We start from the raw sequence: 16,230 nt of genomic DNA, 5'->3' as shown, positions 1-16,230 counted from the left end.
CTTGGCTGAGCCCTGCGCCCGCGCGGGTTCCCAGTGGGGCCCCCCCGGGGGGCCTGTCCCTTCAGGTCCTCCCAGCTGCCTGACACCCCTCTGCCCCTAGCGTGGACCCCCAGAGCCCCCAGCTCTTCCCACTCCTGGTCCAGCAGGACGGGGTCCCTGCGGCACCCTGGACAGGCGGGCGATGGGCAGCCCGGCCCCTCCCGGGAGGCAGCCCCGTGGGGTGGGGAGGGGGGCAGGCACTGCGAGCCACCCATGGTCGAGCGCGTCACCTCGGTGCGTGGCGTGGGGCGCCGTGGCTACACGCATCTTGATGGCCGGGATCAGACCCAGCTCTGCCACCAACTGGCTGGGTCCTCGGAGGCCGGTCACTGGACCCCATTGTCCCTGTTCACCATCTGCAACGTGCGTGACCCGAGGACCCCCTCACAGGTGGTCGTGAGGGCTGACCAAGTCGGTTTGTGTGGAGGACAGAGAACAGTGAGGCCAGCAGATGAGGAAAGAGCTTGTCACTCATGGTGCTGGGCAGGGGCACGCCTTGTCACCTAGGGCCTCCCAGGAGCACGAGGGTTCGGCAGGAATGAGGGGAGGGGTGGCTGGGGACTGGAGCCTGAGGTGTGGGTCCCCGGGAAGGAGCAGGCTCAGGATTGCCTAGAATGAGCCCGGGGCTCCGGGCCTCTCCGGGGTGATGAGGGCAGGGGGACGGTGGCCCCGAGTGTGGGAGCCCCGTACAGAAGGGGCTGGGGTGCAGCCCTGCGCTGGCTGGTTTGCGTCAGAAAGTGACAGACGCGGTGAACGCGGGTACCAGGCCCAACCCAGGGCTCAGCGACAGTTCTTGTTCCTCAACACAAACGCTGTCCCGCTTCGGCCGGTGCTGTGCCTTGCGGTGGAGGAAAGCGGGACTCAGAGGACTGTGGGACTCCGGCATCCAGGGTGGGGCCCGGGCACGTGGGCCCCGAAGTCCACCGGAGCGGCGGGCACATGGAGCTTCGAGGCTGGGGGAGGTGAGGGTGTGGACAGTGGGGCTGCGCAGACTGCCTTGACACTTGAGAACCACTGGCCCGAGGGACCAAGGGGACGCCCGTGGAGGGGGGCGCCCAGGAGAGGCGGCCTGCCGGCACGGGGCGGGGTCCTGAGTGCCGCCCCGCCCTCCCAGGGCGCCCTGTGCTCCTGCCCAGTGGTGGCCGGTGGGGCCGTGAGGCTGCAGGGAGGCCAGTGCCCGGCACGGCGCCTGCTGCCCACAGAGGCCCGGCGTCCCTCGGGCTGCTTCTGAGCCAGGCGTGCCCGACGAGCCCCTGCGCCTGGCAGAGCCAGTGGGCACGCTCCCCCAGCGCCCCTCCTGTCCTCGGACAGGCACGTCTGCTCAGCCCGGGAGCGGGACCGGGCGCGCTGAGTCCTGGGCTGGGCAGGGGGCGCAGCCTGGGCAGGTCCTCGAGGCACCCCGCCTGCTGCTGGCCCGGCAGGGGCCCCGGGGAACCTGCACCTTCCTCTGCGCCCCACGTCGCTCCCTCCCCCAGGCTGGTCCATTTCTACCTGTTTCTGCAAACCAGATAGACCCTGAAGGGACAGAAACTTAGCTCCGTTGAAATGGCTGAAGCTTAGGCTGTCACCTTGGGGTAACCTCCTGAGGAGGGTCCTAACAGTTAGGACCCGAGGCCCTTTCTTTCCCATCTCCCTCCTCTCGTCCGCCTCATCCGCCTCTTCTCCTTGAACCCCCCTCCGTGCTCCTGCCCCCCCGATTTTACAGCCGTCTTCTTCCTTCAGAAAATCAAGAGCATCAAGAAGAAGCTGAGGACTTCCCTGTTAGCGCAGCGGTTAAGAATCCGCCTGCCCATGCAGGAGACATGGGTTTGAGCCCAGGTCCAGGAAGATCCCACATGCCACGGAGCAGCTAAGCCCATGCACCACAACTATTGATCCAGCGCTCTAGAGCCCGTGAGCCACAATTACTGAGCCTGTTTGCCACAACTGCTGAAGCCCGTGCGCCTAGAGCCCATGCTCCGCAACAAGAGAAGCCACTACAATGAGAAACCTGCTCGCCGCAGCTGGAGAAAGCCCGTGTGCAGCAACGAAGACCCAATGCAGCCACAAATAAATAAATTAATCAATTAATTTTTTAAGTTTTAAAAAATAAAAAAAAATAAGCTGAGTCTCCTGTGCATCGACTTCAAGAAGAACCTGAACGGGGACGTGACCTTCCTGCCATTCACACGCGAGGAGCTGGGTGCGTGCGGGCCCCGAGGGGTGGTCGAGAGGCCTCCGTGTGCCCTGCCCCCGGGAAGGCCGTCTTCTCCTGAGGCGCTCAGAGTGTTTGGGTCCCAAGGTTCTGGATCCTTCCTGGGGGAAGGTGGCGGTCTGTCTACCGAGATTCTGCCCTGAAGGAGGTTGTCCCTCGAGACCCCGCCCCGCCCCTGCTCTCTGTGATGTTTCTTTAATCTCACAGGGTCCTCCTGCACCTGACCCGGCGTGGGGTCTTGAAGGGCTGGGGCCTGGGCGGCTTTTTCAGCTTCTGCCCTCTTCCCCGAATGCTTTATTTTGAAGTCTAATTTTTTTTTTTAACAGCTAACATTATTTATTTATTTATTTATTTATGGCTGTGTTGGGTCTTCGTTTCTGTGCGAGGGCTTTCTCTAGTTGTGGCAAGCGGGGGCCACTCTTCATCGCGGTGCGCGGGCCTCTCTTGCTGCAGAGCACAGGCTCCAGACGGGCAAGCTCAGCAATTGTGGCTCACGGGCCCAGCCGCTTCACGGCATGTGAGATCTTCCCAGACCAGGGCTTGAACCCGTGTGCCCCGCATTGGCAGGCAGATTCTCAACCACTGCGCCACCAGGGAAGCCCCCGAATGCTTTATTTTGAAAACTTCACACCTGTAGGGAAGTGGCAAGAATAGTACCAGGGAGACCCCATGTGCTCCCCGGGCCCGGCCTCCCTACGTGGATGCCATGTGTGCTTTTCCTGCGCTGGGGCTTCTGGACGCATCGCCAGGAGCAAGGGCGCCTCCTGAGTCCCCGGGTGCAGGCCCCCCTCGGGAAGCAGAGCGTGGATCTATCCCCCAGCAATCCCAATGGCGGTCTTCTTTTGAAAATTAATTAATTAATTAATTTTTGGCTGCGTTGGGTCTTCGTTGCTGCACGCGGGCTTTCTCTAGTTGCGGCGAGCGGGGGCCCCTCTTCGTTGCGGGCACATGCCTCTCATTACGGTGCCTTCTTTCGTTTCGGAGCACGGGCTCTAGACGTGCCGGGTTCTGTAGTTGTGGCACGGGGGCTCAGTAGTTGTGGCTCCCAGGATCTAGAGCGCAGGCTCAGTAGTTGTGGCCCACGGGCTTAGTTGATCTGCGGCACGTGGGATCTTCCCGGACCAGGGCTCGAACCCGCGTCCCCTGCATTGGCAGGCGGATTCTTTTTTTTTTTCTTTTGGAACCAAAACTTTCATCCCAAGGATTGTCACAAAACATATTACAAATGACAGCATAAAAAAAAATTGCACAGTAACTCAAAGTTCAGCTCTACAATATACTCTTAATCTGGCAGGACATTGGTGTCTTGAATACTCTCAAATTCCCAAGTAATATTACAAAGAGCTTTGTATTCATGTACAGCAATCACACAGGGGACTTATGACCTAAATCAAAGGTAAACTAACTTTCTTGAAACTTCTTCGATTCTAAAGTCACTGGACAACCTCTTGTCCGGTGTGAAGACTAGTGGAATTTTTAAACCTCTAATCTAGGGTAAGGGTGCAGCTCTAAGTTTTACCTGCTGCCTTGTGTTCACAGCACCTTTTAAAGACTGCTTCCTTAACTACAGCTGCATGCCATATCCCAGCTACAGAAAGCCTTTTCAATGTTTGCCAGTGTTGTTTCCATAATAGTAAACATCACACTTTAGCTGGGCAGGAGTCAGAGTTTTATTATCCGTCTAGGCAAGACCAAAAATTCAAAGCAAATTCAATTTTGCTTAAGGGAACATTGTAAGGTAACAATTCTTCACATTACATGCCTCATAGGACCCATTTCAAACCATAGAGAATGACACCTTTATGTGTCACTGTCCCAGGAGACAAACAAATGTGAACAGCTAAAACATTTAAAAAGTGCACCAAGCTTCGCAAGTCTCAAACAAAACTTGAATTTTCTGTACATACTCCTGTCAAATGAAGTTATTGCCTGTACACCACTCCTCTTGCAAAGTGGTCTTCTATTTCCTTTCATTTGACCTCGATCAGCTAGGAGGCCTAGAGAAAGATCGGGACGGCTTGTGATTTCTCTCCTGGGACAGGGATCTCTCTCTTCTCCTATATCTAGAAAGGGACCTGCTCTGGCTGAGGGAGAAGCTTCTCCGTCTCGGACATGTGTGGGAGGTGGAGGACTCCTCCTCCGGTAATCATCTCGAGGGCGACGACCCCAAGAAGGAGGCGGTCACGATTTCGACTTCTCTTTTCCCCATTCGACAGGTGCACTCTTACTCGGCAGCCACATAGCGTCCTCCCATCTAGTTCTCGGACAGCATCGGCTGCATCTCAGGGATCTTCACGTTCAACAGGAGCGAAGCCCGGAGGGTTTTTAGCAACCCACACACTTCAGAGTGGTCCATAATAGCCTAAAGCTCGTTCCAAATCAGCCTTGTTACCACTGTTTCCAAGATTCCCTACATAAACTTGACAGTCCAACGGACAGGAATCACGATGCAAGACCCTCGTGGCTCCTGGGTTTCACGGGCCACAGGGTGATCCCGGGCCTCTAGAATCTGAATCTGCTCGCACAAGCTGTCCTGTGGGGATGCTTTTCCCCCTTTGTGTCCAGCCCGGGGCCCTACTGGCTTGGCCCCGCCTCCCGGATGAGAGGGTGAACCCCAGCTCCCTGGAGCAGACACTCAGAGCCCTGTTGACCTCAAGGTTGGACTCACGGGACTGGGGCAGCGGCTGGACATGTGTGGCCAGCCTGGTGGTGTTTGGCCCCGTCTGCAGTTCCAGTTCCAGCTGAGAAAGAGCCTCGCTCTGTAATTGTCTCCCGGTTATGTAAGGATCCCCGGTGTCATTTGACAGAAATGTAGATGGTGTGTTCTTTCTCTGTTTTCTCCCTGCTTCCTCTCCTCCCTCTCTGCCTCCCTCTCTCCCTGTCCCTCTTTCCCTGTCCTGCTCTCCCTCTACCTCTTTCCCTCTCCCTCTCTCTCTCTCTCCATCTGTCTCTTCCTCTCTCCCTCCCTCTCTCCTTCTCCTTCCCTCTCTCTCTTTCCTCTCCCTCTCTCCCTCTTCCCTCTCCCTCTCTCCCTCTTCCCTCTTCCTCTCCCTCTTCCCTCTCCCTCTCTCCCTCTGCCTCTTTCCTCTGCCTCTTTCCTCTCCCTTTCCGCTCTCCTCTCTCCCTCTCCCTCTCTCCCTCTCCCTCTCTCCCTCCCCTCTCTCCCTCCGTCTCTCCCTGTCCTTGTTTCCCTGTTCCGCTGTGCCTCTACCTCTTTCCCTCTCCCTCCCTCTCCCTCCATCTCCTTCCCTCTCTGGAGAGGGAAGGAGGTGGAGGGAGAGGCAGAGAGAGCAGGAGAGGGAGGGGGAGAGGGAGAGAAAGGGGGGGAGAGGGAGAGAGGGATAGAGGGAGGGAGGGAAAGACATCTCTCCCTCCCCCTACCTCCCTCTATCCCCCTCTCCTCCCTCTCTCCCTCTCCCTCTTGGAGGGAGAGGGAGAGAGGGAGAAGAGGGAGAATAGGGAGGGAGAGGGAGAGAGGGAGGGAGAGAGGGATAGAGGGAGGGAGGGAAAGTCGTCTCTCCCTCCCTCCCTCTCCCTCCCTCCCTCTCCTCCCTTTACCTCTCCCTCCGTCTCTCCATCTCCTTCACTCCCTCCCAGAGAGGGAGAGACGGACGGAGAGGCAGAGACAAGGGAGAGGGAGAGAGGAGAGGGAGAAGGAAGGGGGAGCGAGGGAGAGAGAGAGAGGTCTCTTCCTCCCTCCCTCTCCCTCTCTCCTCCTTCTCTCCGTCTCTCCCTCACCCTCTCTCCCTCTCCCTCCCTCCATCACTTTCCCTCCTTCTCAGTCTCCCTCCCTCTCCCTCTCCCTCTCTCCCTCCCAGAGAGGGAGAGACAGAGGGAGAGGGAGAGGGGGAAGAGAGGGAAGCAGGCACCCTCTCTCGTTCTCCCTCTCCCTACCTCCTTCTCCGACTCCCCCTCTCCTTCGCTCCCTCCCTCTCCTCTCGCTCTGTCTCTCCCTCTCCCTCCCTCCCTCTAGGAGAGGAAGAGGAAGGGAAGGAGAGGGAGAGAGGGAGGGAGAGGGAGAGGGAGAGAAGTCTCGCCCTCCTTCCCTCTCCCTCCCTCGCCCTTTCCCTTCCTCTCTCCCTCTCCCTCCCTCTGTCTCTGCCTCTCCCTCCGTCTCTCCCTCTCCCTCACTCCCTCCCAGAGAGGGAGAGATGGAGGGAGAGGGAGAGGGAGAGGGAAGAGGGAGAGAGGGAGAGAAGGAGGAGAGAGGGAAAGGGAGGAAGAGACCTCTCTCTCTCTTCCTCTTTCCCCCCTCTCTCTCCCTCTCCCTCTCTCCCTCTCCCTTGTCTCTGCCTCTTCCTCCGGCTCTCTGTCTCTGTCTCCTGCTCTCTGTCTCCTGCTCTTTGTCCTTCTCCCTCCACCTCCTTCCCTCTCCAGAGAGGGAAGGAGGTGGAGGGAGAGGGAGAGGGAGCAGGAGAGGGAGAGAGGGAGGGAGAGAGGGAGAGGGAAAGAGGTAGAGGAAGAGCGGAACAGGGAAACAGGGACAGGGAAAGGGGGACAGGGAGAGAGGGAGAGGGAAAGAGGGAGAGGGAGAGCGGAGCAGGGAAACAGGGACAGGGAAAGAGGGAGGCAGAGAGGGAGAGGGAAACGGGGAGAGGGAGGGGGGATGGATAGAGGGAGAGGGAAAGAGGGAGAGGGAGAGAGGGACAGGGAAAGAGAGACAGGGATGGAGGGAGGGAGAGAGGGACAGGACAGGGCAAGAGGGACAGGGAGAGAGGGAGGGAGAGAGGCAGAAGGAGAGATGGAGGGAGAGTGAGAGGCAGGGAGGTAGAGGGAGGGAGGGAGGGAGAGAGGGACACAGAGAGGGAGACAGGGAGAAGGGCTGATGGGGGCTCCCTCCCCCTCCAATCCTCTGCCCACTGCTTTCTCTTTTTTCTGCTTCAACAAACACCAGGCGCCTTTTAGATCAGCCCTGAAGTCAACGCTGATGCTTGGACAGCCTGACCTCCCCGCTGCCTTCCAGCCCGGGACCACAGCCGGGAGATGAAGTCTGCGGGGCCCTGGGCGGCTGCAGCGGGCAGCACAGGCACCTCCTCTGATGCCCAATCTCTCCTCGTTTACGAGGCAGCCGCCAGCTCCCCTCCCTGACTCCCCAAGATTTGGGGCCTTTTTAACATGTGTCCATAATGCCATGAGCTACTATTTAGCTTTTCCACGAGGACCCATCTCCCGAAATGCAGTGGTTTTCAGCCTTGGCTGCACTAGAGAACCCCCAGGGAAGGGAGAGAAGTCTCTCCCTCCCTCTCTCTCCCTCTCCCTCCGTATCTCCTTCTGGCTCTCTCCCTCTCCCTCTGGGGTGATGCCCGATGAGCTCAGATTCGCAGATGTTCCCCCCATCCCCTCTCTGTGCCTTGCGTGGGGTCTGGGCCTTCTCACTGTGGCCCGGGTACAGCCTTGACATTCAGACATCGGTTCCTGCAAGGACACTTGCGTTTGGTCCATACCGCGTGTGGCTGCAGCCTGTGCTTCTCCCGTTTAGCATCTTCAGTAGATGGGGGCTGTGCACGAGCCCTTCATCTTCCCCACAGACACCACTGGTGCTTGGTCGGCCTCGCGGGTGATGCGGGGGGCACGGGGGACAGTCCTGTGTCCCCACCTTCTTGGGCTGCAGACAGGCCACGTTGGTCCTGTGGTGACTGGGGGATCCCAGGAGAACCCCACCGCAGACCTGGAGAGGTGGCCCCAGAGAAGTTGGCGTACTCCTGGGGCCGGGCCTCACCAGCCAGCCACGGGCCACCTGCAGCAACAGGCCTCTCGCCGTCCAGGGGCTGGGTGTTCCGGCGCCGTGGGGATGAGCTGCTGTCTGCACGGCAGCCGAGTTTGTATTGTTGAGCCCGGGGAGGCCCCTGGGTGGCTCCTGGAGAGCGTGGTCGCATTTCTTCCTGCCCTTGGCCTTAGAGCTCATCACGGTTCACGCCATTTCTGGTTCCAAAAGGACCTGTGTTCATAAAGACCACGTGTTAGGACAGCACCAAAGTGTCTAGAAATCCGGGCCAGGAGGAGGAGGGATGGGGATTGGCTGTGCCCGCCAGTGGCCTGAGAGCCCTGCCCGCCCGCAGAGACCTGGCCCGGGGCCCGTGGGGAGGGCGTAGCCCACGGTCCCCAGCGCTGGCCATCTCTGGGTTCCAGGAGAACTGCGCGATCCTCGGGGAACTGGTAAGGCTGCAGGCTCAGAAGTCCCGCCTGCTGGGGTTCAGCACGCGTGCCGACCCCGTGCTGGAGATGAACTTGGCCAAGACCAGCCAGCTGGTGGCCACTTTCCTAGGTAACCCCGCCTCCCCGAGTCCCAGTGGGGACGGGGGTCAGGCGGACCTTGACTGGACGTGGTGCTGCCTGAGACCCACTGTGTCAGCCCTTGGGGGTCGCCTTCCCCAACCCTTCATTCTGCCTCGAGGGGCGTGGGGTGGGGGGCGGATGGGGGGGCTGCCACAGGGACATAGCCAAGCCTCTCCCCTCCGCCCGCAGATGAGCTGGCCCAGAAGCTGAAGCCCCTCGGGGAGCAGGAGCGGCCGTGATCCTGGAGCTAAAGAAGGCTGAGTGCCAGAGGCGGGGCCTGCACTTTGAAGGGCCGATCAACGTCTAGGACCTGCGCTACTACATGAAGCAGGGGGAGGAGACGCGCTACCACGTGGACCAGCACCTGCTCAATGAGTCCTTCCCCATGCAGGTGGTCACGCAAGGGCGGCTGGGCATCTCCCAGGAGCTGCTGGGGCTGACCTTCGACCTGGAGGAAGGCGCCAACATGTGTCACGAAGATGAAGATGTGAGGCTCTACACGGTCCGGGACGCGGCCTCGGGCAAGGTCATCCATCGGCAAGTTCTACCTGGACCTCTACCCTCGGTGCATGCGTGGGGGAACCTGTCGGCCGTGGGCCGGGGCTCCTCTGTGGAAGCGGGGCCTCACCCGCGTCCCTCCGCAGGGAAGGGAAGTCCGGGCACATGGCCTGCTTTGGCCTGCAGCCGGGCTGCCTGCAGCAGGATGGGAGGCGCCAGATCGCCATCGCGGCCATGGTGGCCAACTTCACCAAGCCTACGCCCAACCCGCCCTCCCTGTTGCAGCATGATGAGCTGGAGACCTAGTTCCATTGAGTTCTGGCAAGCGATGAACCAGCTCCGCTCTCAGGAGGGTGCGGGCGAGGGGCTACAGGCAGGGGGCAGGGAGGGCCCGGGCTCTCCCATGGTCCTCAGGCAGGCCCTCGCCACCGGATTCTTCCGCTGATGTCACCCCGCACGTTGGGACGCCCTCGGTGTCAGTTTCCTTCATCAAACCCCACGCACTGGGCGCGTAAACAACGGAAGTGGATGTCCTCGAGACTCTGGAGGCTGGAAGCCCCAGATCAAGGAGTCAGGACTGGTTCCCTGCATGTTAAATACATGTATTCAAGAGTTGCCTTTAAAAAAGACAAAATAGAAGAAAGGAACGTTGTATGGAAGTCTGGTGACAGGCGGTGATGAGACCCAGAGGGTAGGCTATGGGGCCGGGAGCGCCGTGCCCTGTGAGGCCCTGGGGCTGCTGCCACTCTCGGTGGAGGCTCAGCAAGTCCCAGTGACTTCCCCACGGCGGGGTCCCCAGCTGAGCGTCTGGGCCCAGGACCCAGTGCACGTTCAGTCTTCCTGCGGTCAGCCCTTCGTCCTGAGAGCGATGCTCTCACAGGCTGCACCGGAGTGTGTGGGGACACTTTACTGAGCTGTGCAGCCATCACTACTGCCCTGTTCTGGAACATTTCCCTTACCCCAAAAATGTCCCTCACGCCCTTACTGATCATTCCCTCCCCTCCCCTGCCCCTGACAACCAGGAACCCACTCTGACTCTGTGGATCTACCTGTTCTGGACGTTTCCCCTCAGTGGGGTCACACCCTGTGTGTCCTTCTGTGTTTGACTTCTCTCGCTGAGCATCGTGTTCTCAGGGTGCATCCACGTGGCAGCGAGTGTCAGGGCTTCACACCTTTGCGTGGCTAAGGGCCGGAAAGAAGACAAACGAAAAGAAAGGCACGTTGCCTGCGACTCTGGTGACAGCCGGTGATGAGAACCAGAGGGGAGGCTCTGGGGCCGGGAGCGCAGCGCCCTGTGAAGCCCTGGCGCTGCTGTCAGTCTCGGCGGGGCATGGGCAGCACCGTCCCCCAGGGGCTGCTGGACAAGCTCATCAAGTCCCGGCTGGCCAACCCCGGTGCGGCCGGGCCGAGGGAAAGGAAAGGGGCTCCCGGACCGCCCGGCTGAAAGCGCGGCCTGGACACAGTGCCAGCCCCCCTGTCTCCTTCCTCCTGACCCCCAGGCCTCTTCATCCTGCGCCAGATCGTCCTGGCCAAGCCCTCGGACCCGGCCCAGGACAATGCCCGTCTCTGCCAGGAGATTCTCGGGGTCCCAGCCACGCCAGGTAGCAAAGCGCGACGGGCCCACCTTAGCGGTCGGGTGGCGGCTACTGCCCAGGTCAAGAGGATCCTCTGGTGGTGTGTGAAGGGGGACCGGCTGACGGGCTCTGGCCAAGGCCCGCTGACATCTGGCCTCTTCCTGCCTGGGTTCCTGGGCTGGTCCCTCCAGCTGTGGCCCTCAGACTCCGAAGGTGGGGTGGGCGTATCTGCACGTGCTTTCTGGAGAGCCTGCAAGAGGCAGGAGAGGGCTTCATAGCCCGGACGGAACGCGTCGACGAGGTTTGCAGGTGCAGGTGCGTGTCGGTGCGGAGACGCAGTTCACTCCCTCGTGAGCGCTTTCACCAGTGCTCTCCCTGTGCTGGAGGGCAAGCCTTGACTCATCCCTCGGAGCCTCGGGCAGCTGTCCTTGTAAGCGGCTTAGGGGTGAACCCCCGTGAGCTTCAGCAGAAAGTCGGCAAAGATTGATTTGTGTCCCTCCACTGAGTTGCCCGCGAGGTCCCCGTTTTCTACAAGTGTTGGGCCAATACTCCCTCTAGTGGCAGGGGACTCAGACAGGGCTGCTTTGAGGCCCCAAGCTCTGCGCTCTGGGGAAGGGGCACGCAGCGGCCAGGGGGCCGGGCAGGAGCCTCTCCGCGTGTGTCCCAGGGACCCACCTGCCTGCGACCTTCGGCCGCCTGGCAGGAAGATACAACGCCCAGTCCTATGGCTACCTGTGCAGCGAGGTGTACTCTGCGGACACGTTCCACACACGCTTCAAGCAGGAGGGCACCCTGAGTGGCAAGGTGAGAGGCCATCCTGCCACGCAGACCAACACGGAGGTCCTTGGCCTGGGCCTAGATGCTTGGGCCGCCCGCCTGGGCCTGCCAGGCTCTGAGGGCCCTGCCCTGGACCTCCTGCTCCCCTGCCCTTTGTTCAGTCTCAGCAGAGGTGGCCACACCCACACCCTCAGTGAAGGCGGAGCTCCACCCTCCTGCAGCCCCACACCCTCAGTGAAGGCGGAGCTCCACCCTCCTGCAGCCCCGCCCCCTCTCGGCAGGTTGCCATGGACTACAGAAGCTGCATTCTGAGGCCAGGCTGCTCCAAGGATGCCAAGGGCATGGTGAAGCTCTTCCTGGCTTACGACCCCACGCAGGATGCCTTCCTCCTGAGCAAAGGGCTGCAGGTTGAGGGCTGCAAGCCGCCGGCCTGCTGACGGCACGGCGTTCTGCCCACCCAGGCGGGCCCAGTGCCTTAGCCCCCCCGCCGGGGCGGGGGAGGGGCCGCGTGTCCTCCCAGCCCCTGAGTCCCTGGCGGCCGGCCTCAGCCAAAAGTTTCCACCTGGACGTGTCTGGAGAGCCTGGCGTCAAGTCTCCCCCTTGTTGCACTAATGCAATCCCTTCCTGGGGAGCTTTCCTGCTTACAAAACGGTTCTTTGAAAAGGCAGCCATTAATAAAAAGACTCCACTCCTGCTCTCTGCCTGCGGTCCCTCCCACCACAGGAGCGGCATTGGGGCCATCACACTGGGGGGAGTTCTGACCTTGGTCGGGGATCAGCCCTGCGGCCATTGCAGGCTGCTCTCTGCTGGTGTAGCGTCTGGGTCACTGGGAGATGGCTGAGCTGTGGGGTGAGTTCAGACGGGGATGGCTCCCCCAACCCTGGTCGGCCCGGCCCTCCAGTAAGGGGGTGTCAGGTTCCTGCCGGCCTCTCGCCTGCCCGGCACTGTTTGGCATGGCGGGGGCTGTGATTGGCTGCAGCTGCTTCTGGCGGTGGGCACAGCTGCGGGAAGCCCGGCTGTGGCTGTCCCTGTCCCCGTGCCCTGTCCTCCTGCTCACGGCCGGCCGGCTGGCTCCCTCCGCTCATCGGCAGCTGCTGAAGTCTGGACCACAGCAAGGGGCTGCCTTCCTGGGTCCTAGCAATTCCGCCCAAAAGCCTTAGGGATGCGGTTTGGTGGCAGTAGGAATTCAGAGAGGGTGCTGCCCCACTGGAGCGCCAGGGTGGGTCTGGACCGTCCCGTGTGTCCTTCCCTGGCCTTTGAGCTCCTCGGGAGCCCTGCCTCCGGCCCTTCGCCCCCACAAAGGACGCCAGGCAGCGGAGCGAGGGCGCGGGCAGCGCCCCGACCTTCTCCCCGGGGCCCAGGCGGGCAGGCTGTGCCACGTTCTGTCCTCCCCTCAGCCTGCCCGCCCGTTCTCACCCGCCCTGGGCCAGTCGGCTGTGGACCAGGCTGTGGTGTCTGCCGTTCTGCAGACTCGGATCAACTCCCTGCACCCACTTCTGTGCCTTCTGTGTTCTGGGCTGGTCGCAGGCCCAGAGCCGGTGGGCAGGCACCCCGTGGCCGGGAGGGCTGTTCCTGCGAATTCCCTGGGGCTCGAAAAAGAGCACAGCCGGCCTTCCATCCGGCACTTCTCCATGGACATGGAAGGGGAGTGTCGAGGCCTGGGGGCTGCTCGTCTTCCCGTGCACCGAGCCCCCAGATGGTCCCCGCGCAAAATCCAGGTGTGGCGTTGGCACCCCAGCCGTGCGCCGGGCAGTCTGTGGCGGGCGCCACAGGCCTCGGGCTGGTGGGCCACAGCGTTCCCGAGCGGCAGGTCAGGAATGAGAGGGTGAGGCCTTTCCCCGGGTCCAGGGCCCAGACTGACGCCAGCTGGAGGCCCCTCCGCTCACCGCCCGCACCCCCCAGCCCCTGCCCTCACGTGAGCCCCCAGGGCTGAGCTCAGGTGTTGCATGCCCAGGCTCTCCGGCAGCCCAGCCCCTTCCCACTCCTCCGTGGTCACTGAAGGACTTGGAAGCAGGTTGCCCCACAGAGACTGCTGTTCCCCGAGCCCTGGGCAGGGGGCAGGGAGGACGGGCACAGGGCCCTGCAGGGGTGTGGGCGCCGGGGCAGCCGGAGCAGCTCCACACAGTAAGTAAGAGCATCTCACCAAAAACAGTGTGTTTCTCCAGCCGCCCCGGGACCTGGGCTCAGGTCCAGGGACAGGAAGGGGCAGCAGTGTAGCTGTTAGCTGTCACTGGGGGTCGACTGGGGCCCGGTGCCACCTCTTAGATCCTCCCCCGTCCCCTTCCGGGGTTGTGACCGGACCCCTGCCAATCGGGTTCTCACTCCTCCCCATCCCCTACGCCGGCTCCATGAAGGTGGAAGGAACACATCTTTCAAAAGGTTGGAGCCTGGGCTTCCCTGGTGGGGCAGTGGTTAAGAATCCGCCTCCCAATGCAGGGGACAAGGGTTCAAGCCCTGGTCCGGGAAGTTCCCACACGCCGCGGAGCAAAGAAGCCCGTGCAACACAACTACTGAGCCTGCGCTCTAGAGCCCCAAAGCCACAACTACTGAGTCCTCGTGCCCCAACTACTGAAGCCCGCGCGCCTAGAGCCCGTGCTCCGCAACAAGAGAAGCCACCACAATAAGAAGCCCACGCACCGCAACGAAGAGTAGCCCCCGCTCACCACAACTGGAGAAAGCACGCACGCAGCAAGGAAGACCCAACACAGCCAAAAATAAATAAATAAAATAAATAAATAAATTTTTAAAAATCATATTAAATACCTATTAATGAGATTTTTAAAAATAGTCAGTTAGTTAGTCAGTTAATTGTGCCGGGACTTAGTTGCCACAGGCCAGCTCCTTAGTTGTGGTAATGAGATATTTTATATTCTTTTTCTTTCCTGAACAAAGGCCTCAGAATCCAGTATCTATTTGATAACGCTCACAGCATAGCTCAGCATGGAATAGCCACATTGTTTTTCTTTGGCTGCTATGTACCAAACAGCCTTTTGTACTGTTTTACCAAATGCATGTATTTAATACCTGTTTTACAAAACATAGTGAGATCTCAAAACTTTAAATTGACTAAAGTAAGATTCTCTCTGTAGTACTAGTTATTTGACAAACACCACCTGATAACACCGGTGTGGTGCACTGAGCCTTACTCTAGCATATCGGGATAAACCCTGTTGCGACAAGCGTTCATCCTCCAAGTCCCCAAGGCCTCTCACACACTGCCAGCGAAACTGCTTCCTGCTTGGGAAAGAGTGCCCCAGTTCGTTTCTTCAGAAGCTTGAAGGCTATGTAAGCCCTCCAAAAGGTTAGAGGGCAAAGAACAACTCTAAACCTGGCACATTTGTTTAAAAAAAAAGACGTGTCAATATTACAAGAGGCAGCTTGCTTTCCCTTGTGACACGTTTCCTTAGGAGGCAAGGGATGTGGCCATGTGACTTGGACAAGCTGTTTCCCTCTGTCTCAGTGTCCCACCTGTGAGTGGGTAGTCTGACTCAACTTCATTACAGACATCTGAATAAGGATCATGAACAGTGGCATCTAATTTCCAAAATAAAAACAGGAGAATCAGTATGTCTTTTACAACAGGACATCAAGTCTACCTCAAAGATATTGGTAGCCTTGAGTCCATTGCTTCTCACTGAGTGCAACTGTGCCCCCCAGGGGACATCTGGGAAAGTCTGAAGGTGATTTTGGTGGTCACAACTGGGAGGAGAGAGAGGGAATGTTACGGGCACCTAGTGAGTAGAGGTCGGGACCTTGCTAAACACTCCACGATGCACAGGACTCACACACCACAGCAAAGGTTTACCTGGCCCCAAAAGTCAATGCCTTGGTTGAGAAACCCTGCCTTAGAGCAAACCACGGATACTCATCTTTAGCAGGTAACAGGGCATTTACTACCCACCTGAAAACCTACAGACTTCCCGACTTCCACAGCTAATCCTGTGGCAGGAATGAAATAGATAGCGTGTGACCATCTGGTAGTATCTAGGTTTGCCCCTCAAGTCACATGGGACAGTGCTAGAGACTGACATTTTCTATATTGGAGGCCTTTGGCAAGCCACCAGTTTTCTAACCTAAAAAGTCTAAGCAGCATTATTACAATACACATAATAACACGACAACTCTGCTTTTATAGACAGATTAGATGTGGGAAAGGAGCTTATCTGACATCAGAAGGAAATGCTTTAAACGCATCACATCTGCTGGTTTGACTGTCAAATCTTGACAGCTGGAGAGGTAGGAAGGTAGACAGGAGAGAACACACCAAAGTTACGGGCCTGCTGAGTCCTCGGCTCTAACCATAATACACTTTGTACTGCCCTGGGTCCAGGGATATGTTCTAACACCCTCTCAGTCACTTACGGTCCAGAGACAGACCAAGTGTAAATGCACAATTACCAGCAAGTGTACCAAAATAAGGCAGAGCTAAGAAATTGAAACGTGAGCCCTACCTGCTCTTTTTCTTCTTCATCGACAGAATCACCTGATTTTGCTTTTTCAGGGTCTTCCTCAGGTTTCTGTTTGGCAGGGCTGTCACACACAGTAAGGCCAACTGGTAGCTCAGCCAGACCCTACACTTGCAGTGGGCACAAAACAACTTATATTCCTCCCTACCAAGAGTACCCTCTGTTTGGAAAGATTCAGGGCATGGACACCCTCTTCCCTCCAAGGAGAAGCCCTTTTTGCCAGGACACTAAAACAAGCTTCGAGCTTAATGTTGCTTTGGATGACAGGTTTAGAATACCACCGTTTTACAAACCCTAAGAAATAATGGATCTAGACTTTGATCAACGGCTGCTAGAATCACCAAGGAGACATTACATGCCTCTGATGGACAGCCCCATACCGTCAATGAAGTCGCACAAAATAAAG

General features: G+C 58.9%; 1 protein-coding gene and 2 pseudogenes across 3 annotated transcripts in view; 1 reads left to right on the top strand and 2 right to left on the bottom strand.

Moving 5' to 3' along the window:
* The window catches only part of LOC309636371 (ankyrin repeat domain-containing protein 17-like), a 241,042-nt pseudogene that overhangs the window by 139,895 nt on the left and 84,917 nt on the right, over window positions 1–16,230 (bottom strand). The window lies entirely within an intron of this gene.
* The window catches only part of LOC309636474 (thimet oligopeptidase-like), a 77,730-nt pseudogene continuing 69,741 nt past the window's right edge, over window positions 8,242–16,230 (top strand). Inside the window, exons 1-2 of the transcript XR_014268511.1 lie at window positions 8,242–8,310; window positions 8,363–8,498. The product of XR_014268511.1 is annotated as a thimet oligopeptidase-like (transcript). The remainder of the gene's footprint in view (window positions 8,311–8,362; window positions 8,499–16,230) is intronic.
* LOC309636403 (uncharacterized protein) overlaps window positions 9,423–16,230 on the bottom strand; it is a gene marked incomplete at its 5' end in the record, with an annotated part of 72,654 nt that continues 65,846 nt past the window's right edge. The window contains 3 exons of the mRNA XM_082409579.1: window positions 9,423–9,592; window positions 10,057–10,189; window positions 10,632–10,831. Coding sequence (XP_082265705.1) covers window positions 10,174–10,189; window positions 10,632–10,831 — 216 coding nt within the window. The 3' untranslated portion in view covers window positions 9,423–9,592; window positions 10,057–10,173. The remainder of the gene's footprint in view (window positions 9,593–10,056; window positions 10,190–10,631; window positions 10,832–16,230) is intronic.

The sequence above is a fragment of the Balaenoptera physalus genome (genome assembly GCF_965194825.1).
Source record: "Balaenoptera physalus genome assembly, chromosome: 10".
Classification (NCBI taxonomy): Eukaryota; Metazoa; Chordata; class Mammalia; order Artiodactyla; family Balaenopteridae; genus Balaenoptera; species Balaenoptera physalus.
The sequence above is the reverse complement of the archived record's forward strand: the minus strand, read 5'-3'. Positions and strand labels throughout refer to the sequence as shown.